At 48.1% G+C, this 13546-nt stretch overlaps 1 protein-coding gene across 8 annotated transcripts in view; it reads left to right on the forward strand.

The window, feature by feature from the left end:
* LOC137562355 (PC-esterase domain-containing protein 1A-like) overlaps positions 1–13546 on the forward strand; it is a 101698-nt gene that overhangs the window by 67028 nt on the left and 21124 nt on the right. For 3 of the 8 annotated variants that reach the window (XM_068273699.1, XM_068273692.1, XM_068273696.1), the window contains 3 exons: positions 1327–1428; positions 2909–3010; positions 8824–8877. In XM_068273699.1, coding sequence (XP_068129800.1) covers positions 1327–1428; positions 2909–3010; positions 8824–8877 — 258 coding nt within the window. The remainder of the gene's footprint in view (positions 1–1326; positions 1429–2908; positions 3011–8823; positions 8878–13546) is intronic. The other 5 variants (XM_068273714.1, XM_068273705.1, XM_068273707.1 and 2 more) reach the window with 2 other exon arrangements.

Below are 13546 nucleotides of genomic sequence, written 5' to 3' on the forward strand. Positions count from 1 at the left end.
TTTGGATCTCAAGGAACCCCAGCAAGTAATTTTTGTATCTCCAGGAACCCCTGGCATGGCCTTCAAAAGCTGGTGTGGCTTTTTGTCACTACCCGCTATTACAGTGCCATCATTACCATGTCTCCTTATTCTAGTGCTTTTTATTATGCGCTCATTATTCTGGCCCCCAATTTTCACAGTACCCCCATTATAATGTGCCCTCTATCATACTCTCCCAATGCCAAGGAACCCTGAGGTTCCAGGGAACCCTGGTTGAGAAAACCTGCTCTGGACCCTATAGAGTCTTCCCACGCCGTCCTCCAGTCCACCGTTGCCAAGCACAGACCCCCTACCCCCCCCCCCCTTCCCAAGGGAATCCGACCAGCTCTTGTTGGATTCCAAGCTTGTGACCGAGCTTCTCTTCATTCACAGGCGTGGGCGTACTGTAAACCAGAACCATTTGTGCGCGAGTGGCTCCATACTACTGCACATGTGCTGTCGAGCTCCCCTTCCCGGAGGAGGGTTCCGGGCAGCAACGGAAGTCCGTAGGACAGTATGTCAAGCCGCCTTAGGATCCAGAGAGCATACTTATTAGTACGCCACCAGTGAGCTGGGTGCAGGGTGAGCCAAATGACGGCTCATCTTGCTGCCGCTAAATTCCCCCTCCAAGTTGTCGCAACTCTGGGTCCGGAATCCCAAATTACCCTTACACGCCCCGCGCACTATAGCATTGCTGCTATCGCGGCACCTAGTTTTGGTGCTCGGACTTGAGTTATGTGCGCCTAAACAATCTGCTTCATCCAGAGGCTTCCCTCTCCAGGGCTGTGGAGTCGAGGAGTCGGAGCAATTTTGGGTACCCGGAGACTGAGCTGGTGGTTTCAATAAACCAAGGAGTCTGAGTCGGAGGGTTTTTGAACCAAATCCATAGCTGGAGTCGGAGTTGGTTTCATAAACTTTGGAGTCGGATGATTTTTGTACCAACTCCACAGCTCTGTCCCTCTCCTTAGGTAAGTATTTGATTTTTGACCCGATTTTCCCCTTGAGTTCTCATGTTTAGTGTTTTCAGTTCTAAACCTGTATAACCTTACTCCAGGACAGTTTTTTAAAATAGAATATGTATGATTGCCGCGCACCTAGCAGCACCACAATAAGGAGCTTTAACAAAAATGTTTTTTAAAATAGATACCTATATGGCCTTGCCAGACCATTTATTTTAGATAGTAACCCTGCTAACACACAGAAGGCCTCAGCGCATGACTGGGCCAGAACAAAATGGCCGCCAGTGTAGATAAAAGATTGTTTATATCCTGATGTAACCAGCTGGTGTGTCCCGCATTCTCCTCTCAGATGAAGAGGCACAAAATGGTCCCCCTCCGGCAGTTGCCTTGAGGAACATTCCATATCCGCACCCAGCATATAACGGGCCGGACGTAGGCCACTATAGCTTTGGTAAGAGCTTCATTGTGCTTCTGTGTCGGCAAATGCGGCTGCTTGTTGCTGCGATCTTGAGAATTGTTGGTGGTTTTTGGCTTCACCGTAACAAGCGCTGGTGGTGGTTGTGGTGTCCATCTAACAGCTCTATCTTAATTAGCATTTTAAAAAAAATTGTCTCCTTCTGTCTGCTTAACTATCCTCCCCCTTCTCTTTGGACGTATAGTAAAAACAATGTTTTTGGGTTGTTTTCAACGTGCTTTTGTGTTTTAAACTACTTTCAACTACTTAAGTTAGTACTAGTCTGTAACATGTAACAACAAAAATGTCATAGAAATCAGTAATGTAGGTTTTTTACATTAAAGGATACTTGAGGTGACATGATGAGATAGGCATGTGTATGTACAGTGCCTATCTTACAAATAACTAGGCTGTGTTCCTTTTTTTCTTTCTCTGCCTGAAAGAGTTATCAGGTATGTAAGTGGCAGTTCCTGTCTGAGTCTGGACTGACTCACTGATAAGAAGTTACAACTATAAAACACTTTCCTGGCAGAAAATGGCTTGTGAGAGCAGGAAAGTGATAAAAGGTTCAATAGTTCACATTTTAGTTCTGGCATACTTCAATGAATGTGTCATTGAGCTAAATCAGTAAAAACTTAAAGTAGAGTTTTAATTAGTTTTTTTTTTACCTCGGGTAGCCTTTAAAAATTGTAACTCCAGCAGTTTGTAGGGACCACCTAAGAGGGAAGCCTCTGGATCCTGTAGTGTCTTCCCACGCCGTCCTCCAGTCCAACTGTTGAGCACGGACCCCTCCCAAAGGAATCCGACCAGCTCTTGTTGGATTCCAAGCTCTTGACTACGTGCCTCTTCAGGCATGGGCGTGTCCATTCTGTAAACTGGAGCCGTTCACACGCGAGGGCAGCAGCGGAGGTCCATAGGACAGTATGTCAAGCCGCCTTAGAGTCCAGAGGGTGTACTTATTAGTACGCCGCTGTGAGCTGGGTGCAGTGTGAGCCAAATGACGGCTCATCCTGCTGCTGCTCAGATCCCTGGCAGCCTCAAGTATTCCCCCTCTGACTCTGGTTCCGGAATCTCAAATAACCCTTACTCGCCCCGCGCACTATAGCATTGCTGCTATAGCGGCACCTAGATCTAGATTCTGTGCTCGGCCTTGAGCGATATGCGCCGAAACAGCCAGCTTCGTCCAGAGGCATCTCTCCCCGAAGGCAAGTATTTGATTTTTGACCCGAGGTTCTGCTTGGGTTTTTGTATTTAGTGTTTTCATTTATAAACCTGTATAACCTTACTCCAGGACACTTTATAGAAAAACCTATACCTATATGGCCTGGTCGGCCCATTTTATTTTAGATAGTAACCCTGCTAACACACAGAAGGCCTCAGCGCATGACTGGGCCAGAACAAAATGGCCGCCAGTGTAGATAAAAGATTGTTTATATCCTGATGTAACCAGCTGGTGTGTCCCGCATTCTCCTCTCAGATGAAGAGGCACAAAATGGTCCCCCTCCGGCAGTTGCCTTGAGGAACAATCCATATCTGCACCCAGCATATAACGGCCCGGACGTAGGCCACTATAATTTTGGTAAGAGCTTCATCGTGCTTCTGTGGCGTGAAATGTCAGCAAATGCGGCTGCTTGTTTCTGCGCTCTTGAGAATAGCTGGTGGCGGTTTTTGGCTTTACCATAACAGGAGCGCTGGTGGTGGTTGTGGTGTCCATCTAACATCTCTATCCCAATTAACATTTAAAAAAAAAATAGTTTGGCTCCTCCTGTCTGCTTAACTCTCCTCCCACTATGTACAGTAGCAGTGTTTATATTAAAACTATAGGGGATGAAATTGGAGACATAGTGTGGGTTTTTTTCATATTTTTTCCTTGTTTTTTCCCTTTAATGCATTGAAAATAAAGTAATTACTGAAAGCAAATATCAACCCCAAAAAGCCCAATTGGTGGTGAAAAAAACAAGATGTAGATCATTTCATTGTGATTAGTAGTGATTAAGCTATTGGCAAATGAAAGGGGCGAGCACTGAAAGGTGAAAATTGCTCTTGTCCGTTACAGTGAAAACCCCTTTGGGGTGAAGTGGTTAAAGGTAACCTTAAGTCTGATTAAAAAAAATGACATTTACTCACCTGGGGCTTGCCTCAGCCCCCTGCAGCCGATCGGTGCCCTCGCCGTGTCTCGGAGATCCTCCCGACCTCGCCGGCGACCACTTCCGGTTTCGCCGTCAGGAGCCGACAGTCATGGGAACGCGAGTGATTCTTCGCGTTCCCAGCCATAACATCGCCCCCTATGCTGCTATTGCGGCCTCCACCACTTCACCACTGAGGGGTTTTACCCCTTGAACACCAGAGCAATTTTCACCTTTCAGCTCTCCTTCCATTCATTCGTCTATAACTTTATTATTACTTATCGCAATGAAATGAACTATATCTTGTTTTTTTCGCCACCAATTAGGCTTTAAATTTGTTTTCATGGGAAAATAGGAAAAAATGTGGGAAAAAATTATTTTTCAGTTTTCGGCCATTATAGTTTTTAAATAATGCATGCTACTGTAATTAAAACCTGTCACAGGAGCCCTAGTGGTCGGACCGCAAATTGCCTTCCAATCGGTTTCAGCACACAGACCATGCAAGCTTTGGTCGCGATCTTTGCGCAGAAACCGACAGAAATTTGGGCAGCAGCCCGACCAGAAGGGAGCCTGTGGGGTATAGTAATTACAACTTTACACACTATTTCAGGGTATCTGCCACCACCACTGGTATGGGCCAGTGGACCCGTCTGACTGCCTAGTCATGCGAATAAAAACGGTTAAAACACGCTGTATTCTGTCTAGCCAACAACAAACAATAGTAGCGTCTCTTCAGAGACCTGGGATCAGTTCTGTGTGTGCTGAATAATAGGGTAGCTAGAACAACAACTGACGATAGCGTCGGTTTATTGAAAGCAATATAAATAATTAATATATACAGACAATTATTAAAACAGTAATAGCCAGTATGAAAAATAAAAGAAGGGAGAGAAAATACTTAGTTCCTGGAAAGATGTCCTTTTGTGGGAAAATCATCAAGTCCTTGATTTCAAGTTCCGCAGAGTTCTTTGTTTCAGCTAAGTTCAATCAAAATGGCCACCACTTGTTCCTCACGGTGGCCGTGTGTTCATGAAGGTGGAAAAATGGAGAAATCATGCCCGCCTGCTGGCCATGTGCTGTTGATGAAGCTGGTTTGGGGGTGTGGCAATGCCGGCCCCCTCTAAGTTACCAACAAAGAACAGTTCATTCCCTCTGAGAGATTTTATGGCTAAACTTATGAAATGCTGTAACTCCTGAACCATACACGTTATATTTAGGGGGGTAACAGATTCATACTTGTTGGAAAATACAGATTAATATGACATCAGACATGGCTAAGCCAGCAGGTCAGGCTCCTGAGAAGATTCATATCTCAATAACCGGACGGTCTATCCCATTGAATTTCATATCAGCTCGATGGCCAGATTTTACCGAACAAGACGATATGAATTTTATAGCTGTGCGACATACGGTTTTCGTATACCGACAGGAAATGCTTTTCTTATGGCCCGTGCTCGGTGCCGGATCGGCTGGCTTTCTATGCCCCCCCCCTGTGGAGCCAGCTTCCTGGTCCTTTTCATGGGGACATCTGCTGTAGGGGGAATGAGCTAGGCCCTGCAGGGAATCTGGCCACGTGCGAAATTCCTGAGGGGTGAGGGAAATTCTTTGGTCACAGGGGAACACATCTCTGGATTAAAAACACAAAAGTGTAGTTTTCTGATCGCTTGCACGACTGCACACATTTAGCTAGAAAGCTATCAGAAATTGGACTGCGCGGATCCTTCCAATTCGCCCACGTTTTTCACGGCTGTTCCGTGACAGCTAGGAGGAAGAGAAACTCCAGGTTGCTACAGGTACTCCAGGTTGCTACAGGTAGCCCCTACACAACCAATCCAGATTCTATGGATCTGAAGCGCAATCGATGCAGAGAATAGAGTGCGATCACTTTTCTTCACGGGCGGTTCCAGGACGCGTCTGTGGCCCCGCAACCGTCCGTGACAAAACCCATGAAATGTATTGGCCCATTTGTCCCGGTTATAAAACCGTTTAAATTATGTCCCTATCACAATGTTTGGCGCCAATATTTTATTTGGAATTAAAGGTGCATTTTTTTCAGTTTTGCATCCATCCCTAATTACAAGCCCGTAGTTTATAAAGTAACAGTGTTATACCCTCTTGACATAAATATTTTTAAAAAGTTCAGTCCCTAAGGTAACTGTTTTTTTTTTTTATTGTATTTTTTTTTTTTTTATTACAAAAAAAAAAATTGGGGAGTGTGGGAGGTAATGAGTTAATTTATTGTGTAAAAGTAATGTATTTGTATATGTAAAATGCTTTAGGGTGTAGTTTTACTATTACTTTACTACAGTGAGTTTGTTGTCATGCGGAAGCACTACGAGGCTGGGAAAATCACAATGATCGCGCTGTTTCTCATAGAAGCAGCAGATCATTGCGGGGGCTTAGATCAACGAACGGGAATGGATTTTCCCGTTCATTGATCTCCGGGCGGGCGGTGGAGTGCACGAGCGGCGGGAGCGCACGCACGAGCGGCGGGAGGTACGGATTTCTCCGTCCCTTGGTTTTTTAGGGGGGGGGGGGGGGGGGGAGGGACGGAGAAATTCGTACCGTGGGGGGTAAAGTGGTTAAATATAGCTGTGTCCGTCATCATCTTGTCAGCACACAGGATTTGAGTCTGATGAAGGTGGAATAGCCAAAAGCTTACTCTTATTTATCACTTTTAGCATTTAATTTAGTATCATCCTGATTCAAAACTTGCTTTTATTTATGGCCAACACTGTACAATACTGTACTACCTAACAAAGCTGTTGCATAGTACTGGTGCGGAGAGTAGTTATCTATAGTACCAGCTTTAATTGCTGTCTACATTTCTAGCAGGGAGGAGGGGCAGGTTCACACTGCAAGTGCTTGTCGATGTTTTTCAGATAGTTTGGCTGATGTCACTCGTGGCTGGTGGCAGTGTGTTGGTGACTTCTAAACTAGTGGCTAATAGATGTCTAATAGCTGTGCTGCCATGCTTTGCTGGTGGCTAATAGATGTGTCTGATAGTTTTGTGTTGTCACGCCTTGCTGGTGGTGGTGGTTTCTGAGCTCATGGCAGGTAGATGTGTCTGATAGTGGTGTGTTGTCATGCCTTGCTGGTGGTGGTGGTGGTGTGTTGTCATGCCTTGCTGGTGGTGGTTTCTGAGCTTGTGGCTGGTGACAGTGTGTTGTCATGCCTTGCTGGTGGTGGTTTCTGAGCTTGTGGCTGGTGACAGTGTGTTGTCATGCCTTGCTGGTGGTGGTTTCTGAGTTGGTGACAGTGTGTTGTCATGCCTTGCTGGTGGTGGTTTCTGAGCTTGTGGCTGGTGGCAGTGTGTTGTCATGCCTTGCTGGTGGTGGTTTCTGAGCTTGTGGCTGGTGGCAGTGTGTTCTCATGCCTTGCTGGTGGTAATTTGTGAGCTGGTGGAAGTGTGTTGTCATGCCTTGCTGGTGGTGGTTTCTGAGCTTGTGGCTGGTGGCAGTGTGTTGTCATGCCTTGCTGGTGGTGGTTTCTGAGCTTGTGGCTGGTGGCAGTGTGTTCTCATGCCTTGCTGGTGGTGGTTTCTGAGCTTGTGGCTGGTGGCAGTGTGTTCTCATGCCTTGCTGGTGGTGGTTTCTGAGCTTGTGGCTGGTGGCAGTGTGTTGTCATGCCTTGCTGGTGGTGGTTTCTGAGTTGGTGGCAGTGTTTTGTCATGCCTTGCTGGTGGTGGTTTCTGAGCTTGTGGCTGGTGGCAGTGTGTTGTCATGCCTTGCTGGTGGTGGTTTCTGAGTTGGTGGCAGTGTGTTGTCATGCTTTGCTGGTGGTGGTTTCTGAGCTTGTGGCTGGTGATTACAATGGCCTCAATTCACTAAGCAGTTTAGAGTAGTCTACAGATGGTTTAGTCTACTGATGGTTTGGTCAGTTGCATCGAAGGGGAATTCACTATTACCAAATGTTTTAGACCTGGTCTAAACCATTTGGTAATTAGGTGGGTAAAGCAGGGGAAATGATCAAAAGATGCAATTCACAAATAAGCGGCTATGACTGACATCATTCTCCTCTGATGAGCTCTCCTCTGCATACAATTAAACTCCTGCAAAATTAATTCAAAAGGTTTCATCCTCTCATCGAAAATACCTCACAGAATTACTTTACTGACAGAAATCAGCTGGTGTAATCTCTCAGAAAAAGTGGGCGTGGTTACTCTTTGTTTACATTTGTGAATTGTGTAATTACTGAACGTTAGAACAGGTCTAAAAACAGGTCTAATGCAGGGCATACACGGTACGTTTTTGGCCATGTAATCGAGCCGCTGGCTTGATTCCGGTGCATCCCCGCGGGCGCCCAGATCGATTCCCTCTCGTCCCCGCGGGCGCTTCTTTCCATCTTTTCCGTTTTTGTGCATTGTCCTGCCCGCGGTATCGAGCGGGGAATCGATCCGGCGGGGTATCGGACACGTAAATTATCAATCGAGCCATCAGCGGCTCGATTACAAGGTACAGAAACGTACCGTGTATTCCCAGCATAATGCTGGGAATACACCATACAATTTTCTGTTAGATTTTCTGTTAGAATGCATAATTAGATTATTTTCTGTAGGGAATGGTCATTATCTCTGGTGCATTGTCTTCTGGTTATCGCCTGCTGAGTAGAACAATGCCTAATTGCTCAGCAGATAGATGGTAAGATAGATAAAGTTGAACATGTTGGAAATTTATCTATCTGGCAGGTAAATCTTACAGAGAATCTTACAGAAAATTGTATGGTGTATTCCCAGCATAACATTACACCAAACCATCAGTAGACTAAAAACCATCTGTAGACTAGTCTAAACTGCTTAGTGAATTTGAGGCCATTGTGATGGTTGGAAGCCACTGACTTTGAGTTGGTCTTGGAGTACGGGTGTCTCTGGTGAGTTGGTCTTGGAGTACGGGTGTCTCTGGTGAGTTGGTCTTGGAGTACGGGTGTCTCTGGTGAGTTGGTCTTGGAGTACGGGTGTCTCTGGTGAGTTGGTCTTGGAGTACGGGTGTCTCTGGTGAGTTGGTCTTGGAGTACGGGTGTCTCTGGTGAGTTGGTCTTGGAGTACGGGTGTCTCTGGTGAGTTGGTACATTGCGCCTGTTTGACTTGCACAATGATATTTCCACTCGCTTCTCAGTGGGTCCCTACCTTCCTGGACATAGTCCTTTTGGTGAGCCAGACATTAACCCTGGACCTGGTTAGCATCAACATTTTATTAGTATTACTAGTTGTTGGTTTTCCCTCAAGTAGCTTTTTAAGAAGTTCATTATGTTTTTGTTTTTCCATTAGGAGCTTTCCATCCTGCTGCCTTAAATGTTCAAAGAGGCCCAGCAGTGCCAGATGGTGAGTGCAACTTCTGTACCCCTCTCTGTGATCTCCTTATGTGTGTCCTCTGCTCCCCTCTGATCGCTGTCTCCATTCCTGTGATCCCCGCACCTCATGTGTCTCCCGTGATCCCTACACCTCATTCTGTGTCTCCTGTGATCCCTACACCTCATTCTGTGTCTCCTGTGATCCCTACACCTCATTCTGTGTCTCCTGTGATCCCCACACCTCATTCTGTGTCTCCTGTGATCCCTACACCTCATTCTGTGTCTCCCGTGATCCCTACACCTCATTCTGTGTCTCCTGTGATGCCTACACCTCATTCTGTGTCTCCTGTGATGCCTACACCTCATTCTGTGTCTCCTGTGATCCCTGCACCTAATTCTGTGTCTCCTGTGATCCCTGCACCCCATTCTGTGTTTCCTGTGATCCCCGCACCTCATTCTGTGTTTCCTGTGATCCCCGCACCTCATTCTGTGTCTCCTGTGATCCCCGCACCTCATTCTGTGTTTCCTGTGATCCCCGCACCTCATTCTGTGTTTCCTGTGATCCCCGCACCTCATTTTGTGTCTCCTGTGATCCCTACACCTCATTGTGTGTCTCCTGTGATCCCTACACCTCATTCTGTGTCACCTGTGATCCCTACACCTCATTCTGTTTCCTGTGATCCCTACACCTCATTCTGTGTCTCCTGTGATCCCTACACCTCATTCTGTGTCTCCTGTGATCCCTACACCTCATTCTGTGTCTCCTGTGATCCCTACACCTCATTCTGTGTCTCCTGTGATCCCTACACCTCATTCTGTGTCTCATGTGATCCCCACACCTCATTCTGTGTGTCATGTGATCCCTACACCTCATTCTGTGTCTCCCGTGATCCCTACACCTCATTCTGTGTCTCCTGTGATGCCTACATCTCATTCTGTGTCTCCTGTGATGCCTACACCTCATTCTGTGTCTCCTGTGATCCCTGCACCTAATTCTGTGTCTCCTGTGATCCCTGCACCCCATTCTGTGTTTCCTGTGATCCCCGCACCTCATTCTGTGTTTCCTGTGATCCCCGCACCTCATTCTGTGTCTCCTGTGATCCCCGCACCTCATTCTGTGTTTCCTGTGATCCCCGCACCTCATTCTGTGTTTCCTGTGATCCCCGCACCTCATTTTGTGTCTCCTGTGATCCCTACACCTCATTGTGTGTCCCCTGTGATCCCTACACCTCATTCTGTTTCCTGTGATCCCTACACCTCATTCTGTGTCTCCTGTGATCCCTACACCTCATTCTGTGTCTCCTGTGATCCCTACACCTCATTCTGTGTCTCCTGCGATCCCCACACCTCATTCAGTGTCCCCTGTGATCCCTACACCTCATTCAGTGTCCCCTGTGATCCCTACACCTCATTCTGTGTCTCCTGTGATCCCTACACCTCATTCTGTGCTCCCTACACCTCATTCTGTGTCTCCTGTGATCCCCACACCCCATTCTGTGTCTCCTGTGATCCCTACACCTCATTGTGTCTCCTGTGATCCTTGCACCTCATTCTGTGTCTCCTGTGATCCCTACACCTCATTCTGTGTCTCCTGTGATCCCTACACCTCATTCTGTGCTCCCTACACCTCATTCTGTGTCTCCTGTGATCCCCACACCCCATTCTGTGTCTCCTGTGATCCCTACACCTCATTGTGTCTCCTGTGATCCTTGCACCACATTCTGTCTCCTGCGATCCCTACACCCCATTCTGTCTCCTGTGATCCCTGCGCCTAATTCTGTGTCTCCTGTGATCCCTGCGCCTAATTCTGTGTCTCCTGTGATCCCTGCACCTCATTCTGTGTCTCCTGTGATCCCTGCACCTCATTCTGTGTCTCCTGTGATCCCTACACCTCATTCTGTGTCTCCTGTGATCCCTACACCCCATTCTGTGTCTCCTGTGATCCCTGCACCGCATTCTGTGTCTCCTGAGATCCCTAAACCTCATTATCTGTCTCCTGTGATCCATACACCTCATTCTGTGATCCCCGCACCTCATTCTGTGTCTCCTGTGAACCCTGCACCTCATTCTGTGTCTCCTGTGAACCCTGCACCTCATTCTGTGTCTCCTGTGAACCCTGCACCTCATTCTATGTCTCCTGTGATCCCCGCACCTCATTCTGTGTCCCCTGTGATCCCCGCACCTCATTCTATGTCTCCTGTGATCCCCGCACCTAATTCAGTGTCTCCTGTGATCCCTGCACCTCATTCTGTGTCTCCTGTGATCCCTGCACCTCATTCTGTGTCTCCTGTGATCCCTGCACCTCATTCTGTGTCTCCTGTGATCCCTGCACCTCATTCTGTGTCTCCTGTGATCCCTACACCTCATTCTGTGTCCCCTGTGATCCCTGCACCTCATTCTATGTCTCCTGTGATCCCCGCACCTAATTCTGTGTCTCCTGTGATCCCTGCACCTCATTCTGTGTCTCCTGTGATCCCTGCACCTCATTCTGTGTCTCCTGTGATCCCTGCACCTCATTCTGTGTCCCCTGTGATCCCCGCACCTCATTCTATGTCTCCTGTGATCCCCGCACCTAATTCAGTGTCTCCTGTGATCCCTGCACCTCATTCTGTGTCTCCTGTGATCCCTGCACCTCATTCTGTGTCTCCTGTGATCCCTGCACCTCATTCTGTGTCTCCTGTGATCCCTGCACCTCATTCTGTGTCTCCTGTGATCCCTGCACCTAATCCAGTGTCTCCTGTGATCCCTGCACCTCATTCTGTGTCTCCTGTGATCCCTGCACCTCATTCTGTGTCTCCTGTGATCCCTGCACCTCATTCTGTGTCTCCTGTGATCCCTGCACCTCATTCTGTGTCTCCTGTGATCCCTGCACCTCATTCTGTGTCTCCTGTGATCCCTGCACCTCATTCTGTGTCTCCTGTGATCCCTGCACCTCATTCTGTGTCTCCTGTGATCCCTGCACCTCATTCTGTGTCTCCTGTGATCCCTGCACCTCATTCTGTGTCTCCTGTGATCCCTACACCTCATTCTGTTTCCTGTGATCCCTACACCTCATTCTGTGTCTCCTGTGATCCCTGCACCTCATTCTATGTCTCCTGTGATCCCTGCACCTCATTCTGTGTCTCCTGTGATCCCTGCACCTCATTCTGTGTCTCCTGTGATCCCTGCACCTCATTCTGTGTCTCCTGTGATCCCTGCACCTCATTCTGTGTCTCCTGTGATCCCTACACCTCATTCTGTTTCCTGTGATCCCTACACCTCATTCTGTGTCCCCTGTGATCCCCGCACCTCATTCTATGTCTCCTGTGATCCCTGCACCTCATTCTGTGTCTCCTGTGATCCCTGCACCTCATTCTGTGTCTCCTGTGATCCCTACACCTCATTCTGTGTCTCCTGCGATCCCTGCACCTCATTCTGTGTCTCCTGCGATCCCTACACCCCATTCTGTGTCTCCTGCGATCCCTGCACCTCATTCTGTGTCTCCTGTGATCCCTACACCTCATTCAGTGTCTCCTGTGATCCCCGCACCTCATTCTGTCTCCTGTGATCCCCGCACCTCATTCTGTGTCTCCTGTGATCCCTGCACCTCATTCTGTGTCTCCTGTGATCCCTGCACCTCATTCTGTGTCTCCTGTGATCCCTACACCTCATTCTGTTTCCTGTGATCCCTACACCTCATTCTGTGTCTCCTGTGATCCCTGCACCTCATTCTATGTCTCCTGTGATCCCTGCACCTCATTCTGTGTCTCCTGTGATCCCTGCACCTCATTCTGTGTCTCCTGTGATCCCTGCACCTCATTCTGTGTCTCCTGTGATCCCTGCACCTCATTCTGTGTCTCCTGTGATCCCTGCACCTCATTCTGTGTCTCCTGTGATCCCTGCACCTCATTCTGTGTCTCCTGTGATCCCTGCACCTCATTCTGTGTCTCCTGTGATCCCTACACCTCATTCTGTTTCCTGTGATCCGTACACCTCATTCTGTGTCCCCTGTGATCCCCGCACCTCATTCTATGTCTCCTGTGATCCCTGCACCTCATTCTGTGTCTCCTGTGATCCCTGCACCTCATTCTGTGTCTCCTGTGATCCCTGCACCTCATTCTGTGTCTCCTGTGATCCCTGCACCTCATTCTGTGTCTCCTGTGATCCCTGCACCTCATTCTGTGTCTCCTGTGATCCCTGCACCTCATTCTGTGTCTCCTGTGATCCCTGCACCTCATTCTGTGTCTCCTGTGATCCCTGCACCTCATTCTGTGTCTCCTGTGATCCCTGCACCTCATTCTGTGTCTCCTGTGATCCCTGCACCTCATTCTGTGTCTCCTGTGATCCCTACACCTCATTCTGTTTCCTGTGATCCCTACACCTCATTCTGTGTCTCCTGTGATCCCTGCACCTCATTCTGTGTCTCCTGTGATCCCTGCACCTCATTCTGTGTCTCCTGTGATCCCTGCACCTCATTCTGTGTCTCCTGTGATCCCTGCACCTCATTCTGTGTCTCCTGTGATCCCTGCACCTCATTCTGTGTCTCCTGTGATCCCTGCACCTCATTCTGTGTCTCCTGTGATCCCTGCACCTCATTCTGTGTCTCCTGTGATCCCTACACCTCATTCTGTTTCCTGTGATCCCTGCACCTCATTCTGTGTCCCCTGTGATCCCCGCACCTCATTCTGTCTCCTGTGATCCCTGCACCTCATTCTGTGTCT

Source organism: Hyperolius riggenbachi, chromosome 1 (genome assembly GCF_040937935.1).
Source record: "Hyperolius riggenbachi isolate aHypRig1 chromosome 1, aHypRig1.pri, whole genome shotgun sequence".
NCBI lineage: Eukaryota > Metazoa > Chordata > Amphibia > Anura > Hyperoliidae > Hyperolius > Hyperolius riggenbachi.